This window comes from Taurulus bubalis (genome assembly GCF_910589615.1).
Source record: "Taurulus bubalis genome assembly, chromosome: 8".
NCBI lineage: Eukaryota > Metazoa > Chordata > Actinopteri > Perciformes > Cottidae > Taurulus > Taurulus bubalis.
Genome location: NC_136596.1, coordinates 21,250,792 through 21,269,248, shown reverse-complemented (window position 1 = coordinate 21,269,248; position 18,457 = coordinate 21,250,792). Strand labels below are relative to the sequence as shown.

Here is an 18,457-nt window from a genome sequence, read left to right as displayed (position 1 = left end):
AACATCCACCTGCAAAGATTTATCACTTCCAGAAGAGCAACTCTGACAGTTCTGGGTATGACATTACAAAAGACCCACAGCACTGCTCCACTGGACACTCTTCACACTGTCGCTTCATACAAGTATAATAACAGTCATTGTTTTCTTCTCTTCCCGGCAGCCCCTCCATCAGTAAGACTGTGGCCCCAGGTGTCGACGGTGTCTGTGGGTGCTCGGGTGGTGCTGGAGTGTGACGTGTCCGGTAACCCTGCGCCATCTATTAGCTGGGTGAAGAGAGGCCACTCCAAGCAGACTGGAGGCAAGATCGTTTTGGGGTACGCTAACATGTTGTGATTTTTTGAAAGGGAAACACGATGGTGAAAGAAATACTCTATTGAGAAATACCACAGTGTAAATATACTCTGTTACAAGTATAAAAAAGAAGAAGACATATTTCAGTATCACGAAGATTCACTTAAAGAGACAGTGTATAGGATTTGGTGGCATCTAGCAGTGAGGTTGCAAAATGCAACCAACAACTGTAAGTAGTGATGTGTCCTTTCGTGTCGAGGCTTCGATGCGCGTGTCGAGTAATCAGGTAGATTTTGGTGAAGCGCGTATCGAGGCTTGTGTCGATGACGTATGTGGTGACGTTCGGAGCCTCGCGAGCCGGCCGTACCACGTGACTGATTCAGTCCAGCACTTTGGAAAAGTTCTTATTTTTACTTAAAAAAATTGGACACATCAACATGGACTAGCGGAGCTGAGGCTCGAAACACCGATCCTCTGACTGAAAGTTGGATATTCTAACCACTGACCCACAGTCACATCACAACCCTCTCCCAATTTGTTTCGAGTTTTGATTTTGACCCCGCCATTATATCAACAAAGTTAATAATTGATGTATTGGCATCACAAACATAATTTATTCAATTTAAAGCTTCACACACCAAAGCCATGGTGTCATTATGATCACTCTGCCTGTTTTACATGTATTGTCCACTTGGTGGCGCAGTAGAGCAGATGAAGCTCCATGAAGCTTCGGCCCATGAGCGAACCAATTGGATGGAAAGCTTTAATGCTTCAGGAAGCTTCATCTCGCCATCACTAACTGTAAGGATACGAAAAGAGAGCCAGTCTGGAGCCAGTTTTCATTTGTCCATTCTGGGCTACTGTAGAAACATGGCAGTTGTTTTTACTTATGCACAAAATATAATAAATTGTTCACAAGATATTATTGTGTCCTACAAGATTAAAACAAGTGTTATTGTGGTGGTATTCTTTTAAGTTCATGTGTCTACACAATATTAAAAACTTCAGTAAAGTATAAGTACCTCAATACTGTACTTGAGTACAATACTTACTTTACATCACTGTTGTTCACCAGCAAAACTACATGAAGTACTATGACAGCTGTTTTATGAACCATATCCATCTTTCTCATACAGATTGAGAAATGCCACTCTCTCCATCCAGTCAGCCCGGAGCTTTGATGAGGGGGCGTATGTGTGTGAGGCCTCCAACGCGCTGGGCCACAGTCGCAACACAGCAATGCTGAGAGTGGCTGGTAATATTTACACAAACGTAACTGCAATTAAATAAATCAAAATCAATAGTTGAGGTCTAGAAGTCAGGACCATGTGAAACTAACTTTTGTTGCATTTAACACTCAAGGTAAGATTCAAATTGCTGAGGCAAAACACAGTTCTCCCTTTTAAATCTTGTAGTGAACACTTTAAGTGTGGGGAATATGCACAGTTTAAAGCGCAATTAATGTACAGAGCTCATTGCTACTCAGGGCAGTATGTATGCAAATACAAACTGTGCACAATACAAACTATATTTAACCATGATATGAATAATAATCAATATTCCATATCCCAAAGAGAATTGGGGTTGTGGATATCTTACTGGTTTTGTAATAGGAATGTAGAGCGGTGTCTTATTTGAACTATACAATATTGGATCACACAATCCCCTTAAAACAAATGTGTAATGTACACAAGTGCACTTGGTCCACTCAACAATGATCCAAATGCAATATTATAGATATTTCCTTACACAAAGTGCTTGACACGTGACACAAAAGTGTATTCTATTCCTCAAATTGTTACAATATTGAGAACGTAGTTATGGTAAAATAATGCTAATTGCATTTTCTTCATGTTATGGCACATAAAGCAGTACGTGAGGGTGCCTTTTTTTTTTTTTTTTTTTACCTATAATGGATAATATGACTACATGTTTGACTTTCCTCGTACCAGTGAGTCCCATCATAGTGACCTTCGTAGGTCAGGTGAGCTGCAGGATTGGGGCTTCAGCGGTCTTGCCCTGCAGGGCTGTAGGTATTCCGCCCATCACCTACACCTGGATCAGGGGCAGAGCAGAGAGACTGTCTCCCATCAGCCTCACTGAAGACAGACACATTGATGGTGAGTCCAAAGTGTCATCGGAGCTGTTTCATTTTCATCAAGTTTTCCATCAGGCTCTCATCGGAAGTTGTTTTCAGCAGCAAAAAAAAAGTACTTTAATCTACGCATAACTAAACTGGATGTGGTTGTATGACTTGTTATTTTATGGTCCGTGCAGAAAATGGAGCTCTTCACATTTCCAATGTGGAATATTCTGATGTCGGGGAATATTACTGTACTGCTGAGAATCGAGCAGGACGACATCAGAGACGTAGCATTCTCGCTGTTACAGGTTTGCTGATGTCTGCTCATCATAAAACCTGTTATTTGTGTATTATTGACTGACAAATACGTAACGTTATTAAAACATACATGCAAATAGTGTCTTATAACCACGGGATATTCAGAGGGCGTGTTTGTGCATGCTGTCATAATTTTCTTTTTACATTTACTTTAAAGCAAACAACTTAAAGTATATTGCTATATACGACAAGCTGCTTCCTTTATCCCACATGCAATCTTGCTGATTGTCTTTCATGCTGTCCTCTGTCCAAAGCTGAACATCGTCCAGCTGATAGAGGCAAGCAGACAAGGCTGGTTTTGTCTGCTGTGAGTAATGACGTAGGGAAAACCTCTGCTGTGGCTTATGTGGTGACAATGTTGGGCTCTGAAATTAGTGTGGTTTCTGTCCAGAAGCTGTAAATTATTCTTTAACGTCTGTGCTCTTTACAACGTTACGTGTAGTGACTTTTCATTTTCAATGGCTGACGTCACTGCTCTGATATTTGTGGCATATAACTGCTTATTACTTGTTTTGTGGCTTAGTGTATTTTTGATTGTGTCAAACGCTACACCTGTCCTGATACTAAAAGTCTTTCATATTTTCTAGAGCACCAACACTAGCAAAGATCTGCCTGCTTCCCAATCCAGTGACTCTTTGGCTGAGCAACACCTTGGGACAACACACCATCCAAGTGTACAGGCACAGCATAAAGAGGCCACGTGTATGTAGTTCAAGAACAACTTCTCTCGGTTATGATAACTTTGTACTCAGTGCCCAAGTGCTGAGATCTTGTAACCATATCACCAAAATAGGAACAGCAAAAAGTCAGGTTTAAAAGCAATTTTAGCAATATTGCTTTGTGATTGAGCCATTGCATTGGTGGGTGTAATGTTAGTGTTCACCAATAGCACTGATGAAGCGTCAGAAATAAAACATTTTTTTTTTTTTTTTTTACATTTCCAGGCTCCTTATCACACTGTGATGCAACAACAAACAGAGCTACCACATTGTCTACATTTTCAAGAGGAGCAGTGGCAGAGCTCAAGATGCCACTACGATCGCTCGGCCATCTTTTAAAGCACAGCTTGAATCCGCCAACGACCAATCCAACCCAGCCGTTAGTCACACAGATGCAATCTCCAATGTTACCACCTCCTCCACATCCGAACTTCAAGTCAGTAAATCTCCACACCCAACCGCCACTGACAAGTGATCCTCTTTTGATTTCAAATACTGAGCCACCAGTGATACACAGCCAAACATCAGTAGCCACTAGAGGAGTTTGGGGTATAACCCTGCAGGATTTACCCACTGAAAGTCAATCCCATTTGACATTAACATCATCACAATATCAGCATCAAGTCAGTGACGGCTTGTTGATAGAGCCTGATTCTCAGGGATCTAACATCCATGCTGTGTCTCTAGCCAGTCAAATCATAGAGCCCTTCACTGAGAGGTCAAACCCTCCAGTGGGTAGACCTTTTGGCTTTCGCAAGTTGGATTTGTATTCGCCGACTCCAACACATAGTCCAGCAACCCAAACCCATACGAGCCACCCTAGTTCCATCACCCAGTCTTCTGCTTTTGGATCAGAACTGCACCAAACTCAAACTCACCAGCTGGTTACAAAAAGTACAATTTACCAATCTGTTCATGAGCCAACCTCAACCCAGATTTCTCAAACCAAATTTGAGCAACAAGGTCAACATCTACACCAGGAAACCGATCTGCAACCTTCACCAGCCACTGTACAAATATCTAAATCGGATCCTCAACAATCATTCACTCAAAGTCTTCTTCCGAAGTTCCATCTTGAGCTATCGACAAACCCACATTATCTGCCTTCCACACAACCTCCACCGCCTTCAGTCACAAAGCCTCAACGATCCCAAATTCACAGTGAACCAACTAAAACCATGTCTACACTTCCTCAATCATCTCCAACAAAGCATCCACTGCTCCCCTCACAAGCTCATCTACCTCAGACGGAAACCTTTCCACTCCAAGACAGAAACGCTCTTAAAATCCAACCTTCAATCTCAACTGCCCATCAGACCTCCGATCCTTCAACGCTAGACCCTGAGATTCCTGTTGCCCACCAGGTCAATATGTCCGATACGGTTCAGCGAAACACTAGCCAGAAAGGTGACCCAGGTCAGGGAGCAAAATCAGCCAATGACACAGAGCTTACAGAGTGGCTGAAGAGGAACACCTCCCAATCACCTATGACCAGCAATGATCAAAGGTAGGTAAACATAGTATATGGTGGAGTGATATATATTGTGAAGAAAACCCCCCAGCAATATTTCAATTAAGTTTTGTGTTCCACACAGAGTAACGCAGCAGTCTCCATCATGGTTGCCCATACTGGAGAAACATGACATTCCAATTGTGGTGGGAGTGGGTGTATCTCTGGCCTTCATCTTCATCACTGTTACCTTCTATTCAGTGATCCAGAAGAACGAATCTGCGCCAACAAGCCAAGCAGGTCAGAGATCCTCAGCCACATCAAATGTCAGCACACCTATTTCACATTCTGAACATGGTAAACTCCGGAAAAAATGCATTACTCTTTAAGGAATAGTTTGACATTTTGGGTAATATGCTTTTTCGCTTCAGGGCAGAGAATTAGACAAGAAAACTGACACCACTCTCATGTCTGACTGTTGAAAGGGGAGCCTCACCAATTTTAGACATCACAGTCTGTTTATAGCTTTTGGGGAATACTACTGCAGTTGTGAAGTTGTATAAAGACTTTAGCAGGCGGCAACCTCCGATTCTGGAAAGTGTAGCCAATGCGGAAGGGCCTTAAATGTGCATTCGACTATGTGGTCTTCTGACATACAGTCTGTGATCTTTTGAAATATATATATATTTTTTTAAATAGTCTCACAAAAACACTAAATAAAGAAGACTACAAGTTTGATAATGGAAAAAGAAATCTGTGTGAGTAAAAGAAATAAGTGAGCTCACCGACCGCAGTCGATTTCTGCTTGAGGCTAACGCCTCAAGGCCACGTTAGCTGCATACTACCATAACTACTAGCGTTATTAGCATAACAGACCATCTCAAAATTGTTGGCTGCCGAGTTGCATTGTGGGAAATGGAGGTGCCAGGTTTCTCTTGCATACATTTTTATTTTTTCAACAATTTGTGGGCCAAGCTATGAGCTTATTATGTAATATACAGGTATTAGAGTGGTGTAAATCTTCTCTTCACCAGAAAGCTAAGAAAGCATATTTACCAAAATGTCAAACTATTGCTAAAATGTAAAATGTCCTTGACAGCTCAGAGGAACGTAGGTGTCCCCATACAACACACTGAACGTCGAGCTGCAGGACGTACGTATGAAAACAGGTAAATACACTATTATACAAGACAAAGAAATGCGACGAGGCTTCACAGAAGATCTTTTTGCCTCTTTGTAGAAGATGCAGGAAGCAAGAGTGTTTTGTGTCTTGCACAGGGCGTTTGAAGACGATGATTGTGTGGCCGTGATTGAGCAGAGCCCCAACACATCGGACACCAAAGCCCGGCCTCCAGGGCCGAGCCTGGTCACGGTGCAGATGGAGCCTACATTTGAGGATCTTCAGGATGACGCACAACTGACTCTGGACAATCACTTAGTCACCGTAGAGACGTATCCTGAGCCCATTCTTTACACAAAGGTTTGATAACACAGAAACACATCTTTAGAGGATTGTCGGTCCTCAGGGCATGAACAGATTGAACAAACAAGGCAGCACTGTTGTAGCACAGAAAAGGAAATCTGCTACATTTCCTGAAGTGATGTCACTTGAGTACCCTTCATTTGATCAAAGCATTACTATTGTTATACTATTTCAGATCGATCCCGCTCTGGAGGAGGAGAAAGGCTGCAGTTTGTCGCAGCCCAGCATCCAGCTGCAGTGTGCTGAGGACTGGACCAGTAACAGAGAAGACAACCGCTGCAGCCCATGCCAGGACGCGTTGCCTCCCCCATCATCCTTACCCTCTCGATCACCTTCCCCCTCTCCACCATCCAGACGTGAGGAGGGTCTGCGCTCCTCTTTAACCCTGCAATGTGCTGAGGCTTGTCTAGCACCCATCCACCACAGCCTCAGCATCTCACATGGCAACCCTCCCATGCTCCTTTCTCACCACGTCTCCTTGGGCCTCACTACTGTGGCGGTAGATGTTCATTTTTACCCAGCAGCCACCTCTTCAACAGCAGTAGGCACTAGCACTCATATCAGTTCAGTCTCTAATTCCACTCCAGTGGCTGCACCTCTGTTCAGTCCCCAGGTAGTTAACCGTCAGGAGAATGACCAATCGAATGCCAGATTTCATCAGAGTAAGTAACTACAAATTTGTTTATATACAATGACTGAACAGTTTGCACAAGGCCACAGAATTAGAACTTGGAAAATATATTTTTTACTTAACAGTCTTTAAGTGTATGGAGTTAGAGCCTGAAGGTGATTAGCTTAGCTTAGAATAAATAAAAAAAGGCAGGGGGAAACAGCTAGCCTTGCTCTGATAAAGTTCAAAATACACCTACCCAATTTATGATTTATTTTTGATATATTTTTATTCTGTGTTAGCATCCACAACTTTTTTGTAAAGTTTATTTCCTAGCGTTAGCACAGCACTTTCTTTATTACTCCCTGTGTTACATTAATTGTTATGTTTCAGTTTGACTGTAGTTCAGGCTACTTCTGAATTGTGGGCTTGCTTTCTACTCTTTATTTCACTACTGAAGCAGGAACGTGAAATGGTGCATGTTATATTTTATTTAAATGTATCGTTATATAGGAATCACGTTTCATTGTGATGTTATGGGTTAGTTCAAGTATGGTTTGACTTAAATGTGTTGTACAGTATTGACGTAAACCAGCCAAGGATACTTTGCTTTGTCACAAATGATTGCATTTCTTTTTGTTCAGTGACTCGCTCATTCTCTTATTCCAAGCTACTTGACTGTTAACACCTTTTTGAAACCAAAGAGGGTGAGAGCGGCTGTATTAAAAAACATTTAGACAATACAACCAACGTCTTAGGGGATATTTTTGCATGTAATTCAGGAAATTGCAATAAAAAAAGTACAGATGCATAAACAGTGTACTCAAAGTGTGTATTCTACGTCTGTTGTCATCTATTTTGGAAATGGAGAATAATTAAACCAAACTAAATCCTCCTTCATCCTATCGCATCGTATCACAATTTCCCAGAAATTGGTTATATCTTCAAAATAATTATGAAATATTCAATTTAAAATGATTAAAAACATTGAAAAGCAGAAAATCCTCAATTAGAGCAAGAACCAGCACATGTTTGGGGATTGGAGGTTTTTCTAAATACAAATGATAGAGAAATACAAGTAACTACAGAAAAAAGTAAAAAGATTAAGAGTTTGCAAGCAGAGTTTGTAACGCCAACGCCACACAGCCAAAGTGAGCAGAACCTCTTGAAACCCACCGCGGCAGAGACCCGGGCTTTAATTTACAGACGTGATTTGTCTGTTTTGGCAACTTCAACTAACCAACCAGAATCTGGTTTTATTTTCACTCCTCCCTCATGCAGAGTTGCTCCTGATCAAGGTACTTAAAGCCCAAGTGTAGTGGCCAGCTGGTAACTTTCATTTTCAAATTTACAAAAAAAAATTTTTTTACGAATAAGCACAGAGAATACGCATCATTTATTATAATTCAACTCGTTCTTGCTTTGCTTTTTAGCCATTTAAAATATGGTGAATTAACTATTTTCTAATAATTGGTACAGCACATGTTTTGGTATTGTTTGGTCCTCAGGAAGGTATTAAGCGAAATAATAACTCCACTTTGAAAAGAAGAGGAAAAAAAACAGAAAGAATTCAGATTAAAATAATCTTACTGAAATATACTATTATCGAATTAAACATACTTTCAGATGTCCAGAGGAATTGTGATGGAAGATTTTCTCTGTCAATTGGGAAAGGAGGAATAAAGTCTCTGAATCAAAATTGTCGTTGTCCGTTTATTTCATGGAAGAAGAAAAAGTATGTAACAGCCACTCAAGGCAGTCTGTGGCATAAGCTTTCAACACATGAAAAGGTCCACGGCACATTTATACCCACCGAAAGTTACACCCTTCATTAGAGAAACACAAGTAGAAAACAATAATCGCAGTGTAGGACTAGACAGTGTCTTAAACTAGTCTAAACCAGATGCTGCTTATGCTTAGCATATTTCTCACTAACACAATGCAATCAGTGCACGTCGGCTTTGTACTTTATCATTAGACACAAACAATTCTCTATGAAAATTCTGCTCCACCTTTTGTAACATAAGCAATGCTATATTTTACCATTAGATTCCCCTCTTTTGATTACATAATAATCTCAATACTTGCAAAAATATAGTTTTTACATCGTATTACAGGAAACCCCAAAGTGTTCATCCGTTTGTGGTTTAAAAAGACTTCATCACTGCGTAATACGTGAAGAATAAGAAAAGTTGTTTTTGAGAGGAGTAGTTCCTCGCTTTGTAGCAAGCATACACAAAATATTGTGTCTTACACGGGGCAGTCGTGGTCAGAGGATGAGACCTCGTACATGTCTCGGGAGTTGTCGTAATCATCTGGAGTAGGAAATGAGTCAAGTGGGTCTCGTGGGATTCGCGGGAGACGTGCTTGATTCCTCCATGGTGAGGGCAGCGCGACCAGGTCATGTTTGCACGCTGCGGCACATTAAATAGCCTAGAGGTTTTTTTCAGCGTGAGAAATACGATGTGTGGCGGGAGGGCGTCACTTAAGACCGAAATGCGTGACAGTCACGCTCAATGCGTGACACTTGAGAGCCCTGTATTTACTAGGGGAATGACGCAGCAAATACAGTACAATATATCCCACAGTCTGCATGTTAATAAACTAATTGTGATTATTGAAATCGTCTTTAAAGTTCAGTAGACACTTTTATTGGTTTGGTTTCGTCCTCCTTTCGGGGAACATGAAAGTCCACGTATGGACACCACTTGGTGTTGAGGCACACCAGTTTCTTCAGAGTGGAAGTTTTGACGATATTGAAACCCGTCTCTCCCCCAAAGGTGCTGGCCTTCCAGTACGCAGGGGAGCAAATGGGGTTTCCCATCAGGCCTTTCAGGGAAAAGGGAGCACCCATCTCCAACATACTCTCACCAAATATACGGGTAGGAAGGGTCTTCTCCAGCATGAGGCCGGGGTAGAACTCCACAGCATCTATGTCACCATAGAGCTCCTCTAAACCGTTGGCCATTTCTATGTCACCTGTTTGGAAAAGAGAAAACAGCAGTTATTAAACTGTTGGCCTGGTAAATCATGTTACACCAGACACAGATTAAATGTGCTTTTTTCTTTCCCCACCAAAAACATAGGTGTTGAGATCATGACTGAGAATGGTTTAGCAAACTATTGTTTTATGTTTCAATCCACTATTTCAGCACAGCTCAAGTGATGCTACTCAGTTGTCAAAAGACATTTTGGCATTGTATGTTTCTGAAAACAGAGCGATGCTTTGAAGGTCAACGTTTCTGAACCCACAAAGTATTTCATAAATACACAGGGTTGTGAAACATTGTGAAAAAGTTGGTTAGATTCAGGCAACAACACTACTTTGTTCAGTTAAACAAAAATATCTATCTATCCGTATTTGTGTTTGAATAATGTTAACAATGTAATGATACAACATAACTGCTGTTGCAAAGTCAGACTGCACTTGATCGTGGAATTGGTGCTAAGTGACTTTGTAGTAAGTGGCTGAGCAAAAGGAAGCCTTGTTTAGTGTGCGGTCACTGTGACCTGGACAGATAATGGATGGAAGAGTGAACCAATATGAGAAAAATTTAAGAAGCAACTTGCTTTTGGTATTTGACGCGATAACAAACAATAGGTCTCCGTCCTACAATGCTGCTTATAGGAGAAACAAAATCATGTTACGGTTCACTTCCGAAATTAAGCAAATAAAGAAAGAGGACTTTTTTATAACTTTTATCAAGTTATTACCGCTACCACAAAAAATAAAGAGAAAATACTGACCTAATCTCGACAATGATAATATTTGTTTTTCCTTAAATCATTTGGCATCCAAATGTGGCAAATAAATGTCAGATTTGAAATCAAAAACATTACATGGCGAACTACATTAACCCTGCTTACCAGTTAAGTCATAAAAAGAGGTGTATGGCTGTAGGTTGAACTTCTTCCTGTATTCATTGAAGGGCTGCACACGCGTTTCTCGGGACTCTCTGATGGCCATTTCTGCCACTTTGAGCACTACTGCATGAGAGTTGTGACCTCCACCTATCTGAAACACAAAGAAGTTAATGCAGTTCTGAGATGTTCGTAGTAATACCATCAGCCAGATGAAAAAAAGAAGTGATAAACACAGTGCATCTTAATTCACATGATGCAGCTGAAAAATATCTTAGATGCGTGTCTCTCATTAGATTTTAGGAAGTAATTGAGAGGGGAAGTCTGTAATCTAGAAACAGTGGTTTCATGTTTAGAAATGCGTGTCCTTCCACATGTCTCACAATAACTGTGTTCTGCATGAAAGATCCTCTCACAGTTGTTTTCTCACATTTTACTGAAGAGTCAAGTAAACACTACTGTAAGTCACTACTGTTTTTGTCCTCAGACAGCACAAATCAATACAATAGTAGATTAGATTGGTGGAACTCAATAGTTATTAAGTTCCTCTTAGTAGCTTTGAAGAGAAGTACAACAATTTCATCAGTAAAGTGTACTTTAACAAAAGATGTACGTATTGATCTGCAGAAAATTGACCCTTGAGTGACATTTACAGTTTTACATGTTTAAGACTGATGCATTAATGTATAAGTAGCGTTTTACTTTTGTAGCTGGTCAAGGTGGAGCATGTTTTAAGCACTTTGTATACAGCAGGATTTTTTATAGTCCAGTGGTTATCGACCTTGGGCTCAGGTCCCTTCAAAAGGTCACAAATTAAATGTGCAGGGTCGTGGATTAATGGGGCGAGATAGAAGGGAAAAAACAAGCTTTTGTATTTTATTTTATAGGACTTTTCTCTTACCTTTCCTTTCTTAAATATTGGTTAATCTACAAACAACATTTGCCTCTGAAATGTAATGAAGTAGAAGTATAAAGTAATATTGAATGTACAACTTAAGTACAAGTCACTCCAATGTCTACTTGAGGACAGTACTTGTAAACTTCACATCCGAAAAAGAAACTACAATAATAAGACTGTAGCTGCATTGGTACCGCTATCCCTGGTTTCCTACAAACAATCGATGGTAGTTATCTACCTGTCCTGCAGGTTGATGGGAGAAGGCATCCACTAGTTTCTCCACACCGTAGTGCATGAGGATGGAGGTGTTGTAAAAAAACTGGGAGTACGGAATGTCATCTCCGTCGATGAGGAAGCTGTCAGGCATGAGCGAGTGCCAGTGGTAGAGGTGGCAGAACTCCAGAGCGATGCGGTTGCTGTACTGGAAACGTTCGTTGAAGAGCAGGGTGGGATCGAACTTCAGTTTCAGCTGGTAACCACTTAGTTGCTGCACATACTCTTCTATTATAATGTTGATGATCTCTCCTGGAGGACAAAAACTAAAATGTCATCACTTGACGTCACACACTGAGCCAAACTTGTATCAAAATTACAACTAATTGTTAATTGACAAAAATAATAATAATCTTGCAAGTGATTTTTCAAGCAAAAATTCCAAAAATTATGCCCTTCAGGGAATCAGGTGCTTTTCTTGGTCTTAAATTATAATAATTGGAATATTATTGGGATTTGGACTGTTAGTCGGACAAAACAAGACATTATATGAAGTCACTTTTGGTATGTTTCACAGTTTTCTAATGTTTAAAACACCAACAAATTAATGGATTATTTGGGGAAATAATCAGCAGACTAATCAATAACAAAAAAAATATTAGTTCTAGCCCTAAAGCCAATTGAACTTACTTAATTAAGATGTTGATTTTACAGAAAAGAAACACATTTGGAAAAAACTGCCAGTTCTGTACTGAAGAGCTTCCATAAATTTATTGATGGTCAAAAATTATTTCTTATTTAGAATGATTAAATATACATTTGTTCCAATCCCTCTGTCACAGAGAAAGAAGATTTGCTTCTGACGCCCTCACCAATGACGATGAGTCTGGTGGTCTGGAAGAGCTGCTCATCGTCCCAGGTCGGATGTTCTGCCTTCAGGATGTCACAGAGTCTGTTATGCTCCCTCAGCCAGACGGTGGCGTACATGGCGAGGCCCGGCAGGAGGCCAAACACCTCCTGACCAATGGCCAGACGCTTTTCTGGAGGGACGTCTTCAGGATACAACATGTACACAGGGACCTCAGATACAGTAGGAGGGTACGTCTCACCATTTACTATCTGTAAACAAACAAAAAATAGTGATTCTGAACCATTTTGAATATCCTGTTTTCTTCACGACATTAAAGAAAACTTGAATTTTTGCTAAAATCAGTTTTGTTGTGCGTAGGTCATGACAGGTTTTGTGAATAGCATGCTGGTAATGCATGCTTACTACGGAACAGACGCCCTCAAGCAGAGGGGCTTTTAGATAAAAAAATGTTCGAGGAAGTTGCTTCTCAAACCCCGATAACAAGCATGTGGTTTCAAAGAGAAGGGTTTAAAAAAAGAAACTCTTGTCTGTGTTCTGTGAAACCAATCAATCATCTTCATGTTTTATGAATGCGTGTCAGCTAGTGAGCCTTGCAAAAATTAATTAAAAAAAGAAACCTCATATTTCAGCTTTCCATCTTTATGAAGCCGGAGTTGATGCTGTCTCACGAGGTTGTCCCCGTAGATATTGCCCGCATCCACCTTTTGAGAGAAAATACATACATTTGTCGATAGATTCTAAAGTCAAACACATTCACAACCAATAATAAATGAATATAAGGTAACAGGTATTTATTGTACATTCTGCTTGTGGCTGAGTGGTGAACCATCAGTCCTGTATGTGTCTTACCCCATGTCCTAAAGCCTTGGTGAAGCCACCTTGAAGTTCATGGTCTGTCTTGAAAAACTGGTGGGTGAAGTGTTGGGCCATGAAGGCAAACATCAAATTGGCTCCCTGAGGATCTGGCCGAAATGTCTTCCTCCTAAAAAACCTCTCAGTCAACACTTTGGGATCAGGAAGATTAGGTTTGCCTGTGGAGAAAAAAACATGTAAAGATGTCCTCAGGAAAACCGTTGTGTGTGTGCAGTTGTGCAGGTCTCACCTTTAGTTCCCATCGGTAAAGGGCAGTCTTCAGGTACCGGAGGGAGGAGACGGGTGTAGTAGAAGATGTTGTAGTACGACTCCCAGTTGAGGTATCCATACTTGGTATTGTAGGTCGGAGGGCTTGGGATAAGGTCACTTCTGACTTTGTGAGAAAATTACAAAATGTTGTGAAATACAAATTCATTTTTTTAAATATATTTTCAAATGTGTCCCCCTTAAACTATGTTTTCAATCTGAGTTTGCTTGCAAATAATAAAACAGTCCAAAGTGAGAGCATGCAACTCTGGCAATGTTTAGCAAAGGAAAAAAAAAATGTGTGGGTTCAAATACTCTTTTGCACTCACATATCTTACAAGCTCTCAAAACTCTCAAAACCACATCAAGGAAATAAAACTCCAGATGCACTAGATTTTCAGATGAATCCCTGCTCACATTTAGTTTGTTGACTCAACAGTTTTTGTCTATAGATAAGACTCTAACCTCTCTTCCTTGCTTCTCTTAAGAGTAACCAAAAGAGTAAACTAACCCACAAGGCTTGATCTAAAAATGCCTTGAACTCAGCAATGTATTTATCAAACAGTCTCCACCTTTAAATACACCGAGGTGGATAAAACACAAACTCCTGATTATATTGTGTATCAAAGTGTCCATGCTGTGACAATAAATAACAGCGAAGATCTGTAGAAAATGGTGGGAAAATGTTGTCTGCAAGCCAGTCGTGTTGTTTTATCTGCTGTGGTCTGTGTGATTCTGCCGATTGATTGACTTATCGATTGATTGACTTATCAGGAGTTGCAGTATTTTCACGTTGAATCTTTTTCACCTACCCGTCAGCACTAATCTCATGACTGTGCCTCGCAGGAAAGAGTTGTTGACGAGGTGCCAGAACCAATGGAAGTGGGTGAGGATGTACTGGACTACCGACGGGTTCGGCTTCAGCGTTAGACGAACTCTGGTCCAGAGCTCCGCTGCACACAAAGATTGAATACATATTCTGTAAATATACTTCTAATCAATCTGCCTTTGTACAGGGCATATACATTGAGAATGTGTAGGGTTTGAACGCAGTCCTCGGGCTGGCTCCTCCCCCAATCAGCGGCAATATATAAAAGGCACCTGTTATCATGGCCTCACCCTTTTGGCCCCTGTGCCAGCCCTGCGGTGGCTCACAGGTTCACCCGCTGCTGTTTTGTCGCGCCTATTTTTTCGGTTTTCCTGCCTCTGTTTTGTATAGTTTGGCCGTGATAACTTTGTTCTGCATGTTTAGGCTTTTAGTGTTTGTTCTTGATTATTTACTTTGATTCCTTTAATAAACTTCCGGTTCATTTTAAACGCTAGAATGTGACCTTGGGGGAAGGGGGAATGAAAGGGAAACCACTAGTGGAGCCAGCCCGACGGCTCTGGAAAGCATCCCCCACTACAAACGCTTTAAGAAAAAACCTTGTGTTTTCAGGTTGAGAAACATCCCTCAGGCTTGTGTTTATTCTCCTTCAAATGACCCTTGCTGTATGTTTTTAGTTCTTTAGTTTCATAAATAGGTGAGGGGCTAGGACTAAGATAGGTCCATCGGACCTCAGAAGAGCTGCAAGGGATCTTGGGAACAATGTAGTTTTTACCAACTTGGAAATATTCACACCTGCAGACTTTATAGATTATTGTAAAAAAACCTTAGTGTTTTTTTTTTTTATCATTGAACTAAAATAAGAAAAGCATTACAGGGGTTAGGGTTAGCATAGTGTTTAGCACTGGAGCTATCAGGTACTTGGGAGGTTCACCAGTCGTTCACTTGAAGGGCACTCGGCCGGTGACTTTTGAATTAACCTACACATTGACATGCAGATTTATATCACAAAAGCATATTTTTATGTACTTACGAACAGTGCAGTTGTCTCCATAGAAGCCAGTGCGAGTGCAGTCACATTTGTAGTGATCTGTGCCAAATCGCACACACACTCCTGTGTTCTGACAAGGGTAATAACAACAGGGATTCACTGCAAACAAGGAAAAAGATCAACTTACTTTCTATGAAGGAATAATTGGAACGATGTTATGTTGCCCCTGCTGAACTATATGATGGGCAGATGGTGTATTGGCTCAGAACATTACTGAAACCAAATTCAGACACAGACAACCTGAAAATGTTTAATGAATTTACATTTTACTGTGTGTTTGTGTGTCAAACATGTCCTACTATCTTATCTTTAAAAGCTAAAAACTACCCTAAACTTATATTGACTCACATTATCACTACCCCCAAAATGTAACCAGGCCTGAGGGTGAGAGAAATCTGCAGTTCACAGGAAGTGTTTACTAAATTAGGACTTCACTGCTGCCTCGCACCAGACCCAACCACCTCCCTCATATCTTTAACGCTCTGCCGTTGTAGCAGGGCTTCCTGTGCTGCTTCATACGTCCACAAGTTAAATGTGATAATGCAGTTTTTTCTTCCTCATTAGATATTATTGAAAGGATTGATAAGCATGCACCACAAACAAATGTAGTATATGTTGCTGCTAATGCTTTTGTGCTTAACTTAATATTATATATAATACAATTATTGCTAGACTGTATTTGTATTGCGTGTTATTGCTACATTTAAGTAAAATATCCAACGCTGCTATTTCATTTATTTAGATGCAATAACCTGTTATGTTCTGTGTAATCAGTGTTTATTTGTGCCGTCCTTACCTGCAATAACCTAATAATTAAATATGCAAGCTGGAACCTGTTCCTACCTGCATACCTGCATATATGTTAGTTTATGTCACTTCACGTCTTCAACAAATTACTGCACTGTCGGCCAAAACAGCAAACACCATAAAGTCTATCAGGAGTCCACAGTAGCACCGCAGAGTGAAGATCAAAAATACTTCTGTTCAAGGAAATATAACATAAATATGTACATACAAAATATAGAAGAAAAAAAAAGAAAAAAAAAACTTCAAAAACTTCAACTTTGAGGGGAAAACACAAAACTTACCAACACTTGAGTCAGCAGCACATGAGCTCTCCAGCAGCAATAGGTTTATAAACCAGATGGAAAAGATGCTAAACTCTACAAAAAATAATAGCAGGTGAATATTATCTGTCAGTAAACACATCAAATTATGTCTGCAGGTGTGAATAATTTGAGGACTCACCTTTCATGATTCCCGCGAGAGGATTGTTCTCTGAGGGTTCAAAATGAAAATATAGTTCAATGTTAATTTGTTTCTAGAAAGTAAGACATGGGTTTGCTACTCTCTTCAAGCCTGTTTAACTGCATTAGCAGTTAAACAGGCTTCATACTGTTGTAGGGAATGGGCGGGGACATAGTTTTCTCTACTTCCTCCATATAGTCTGCAATACATTTCAAAGAAAGTTTCCTGCCACTGGATCATTTTTAACCAGATGTGGAGGTAAAATTTATCTCAGAATTTAGTGTTGATCTAGACTCTAGTGTGCGAATAGTTCTGTCTTTAAATGTTGAACAGTATTAGCTTTAATGTGTCATTTAAATCATTGCAGTGAAAATAAAAGGTTCAGGATGCTGAAGGAAGATTTAAAAGCGCACTATCTCCACCTGCTGGCAAACAAATATAACATTCAGCTTAACTTGTTTAAATTAAATACATCTTCTGTGTGTGCAAGATAATACAGAGACCACTACAATTAATTATCTCGTTTTAACTACAATGAAGTTTTGGGGGAATTGCATCCTTCAAAACTGATCTTTGTGTTGCAGACATAAACAAAGTAGAGTATTTGCATTTTCTACAGTAAATGCAAATACTCTATTTGCAAATAGATAATAGATAGATAATCGACAAATAGATAATATAATGCAAATATTCAAATACACTGTTGAATATGTGTTGATCTAACAGTGTAATTCAATGTAGAATGAGGAGCACGTAGCCTGGCCGTAGTATTACTTATCAAAGTATATTAATAGATATTGAGAATACAGTCTGCACTACAGGGTCCATCTCGCTGTTCTGTAGCGTTTGATAATATCACACAATCTTCTTCAGCCAGTTGAGTTGTTCCTTATTAAGTTTTGACTTTACTGAGCAGTTTCAGGACGTCTTGTCCAGGAATTATAACACAGAGAACACAGATGACTGGGAAAGTATACCTGATTTGTGCTTTTGGGAATGTGGGGGTTAAATCACAGGACAGAAAAATGAAGAAAAGAAATGAAGCAAACAATGCGGATGTATTGCCAGGTTCTAATCTTTGATACCTTCCACAGAGACATCATCTCAGCCAAACCATGTGAGATGTTTGCCTGTTGAAGTAATTTCCTGCATACTGCAGCAATTGTAGGCCGAGCTTGTCCACATGGAGATGAGTCAAATATTGACCAAAAACATATTCAGCTAATTTTCTTTTTTACTGTGCGGTCCTTACCTCCATTCTCTCTCTGAAGAGTTACTGGATATGTCTTTATTTTTTCAACAAATGTAGAAAAATAATTCACTTTGTTTCTCATAGGCGTAACACTATTTCTTCTTGAAATATATTAAAAACACAAGCAGCTGATCAGTCTTGCCAAACCAAAAACCACAACCGTC

General features: G+C 40.1%; 1 protein-coding gene across 1 annotated transcript; it reads right to left on the bottom strand.

Annotated features, from left to right (window-relative positions):
• Positions 1-8,668: 8,668 nt before the first annotated feature.
• Positions 8,669-17,048, bottom strand: LOC306740715 (prostaglandin G/H synthase 1-like; the record flags this gene model as incomplete). The annotated part of the gene is made up of 11 exons (XM_079222944.1): positions 8,669-9,933; positions 10,822-10,969; positions 11,952-12,238; positions 12,799-13,045; positions 13,415-13,498; positions 13,647-13,828; positions 13,900-14,043; positions 14,729-14,869; positions 15,776-15,892; positions 16,882-16,956; positions 17,042-17,048. The coding sequence occupies 11 exons, from the start codon at positions 17,046-17,048 to the stop codon at positions 9,584-9,586; spliced, it is 1,782 nt and encodes a 593-aa protein (XP_079079070.1). The 3' UTR covers positions 8,669-9,583.
• Between the last annotated feature and the right edge of the window lie 1,409 nt (positions 17,049-18,457).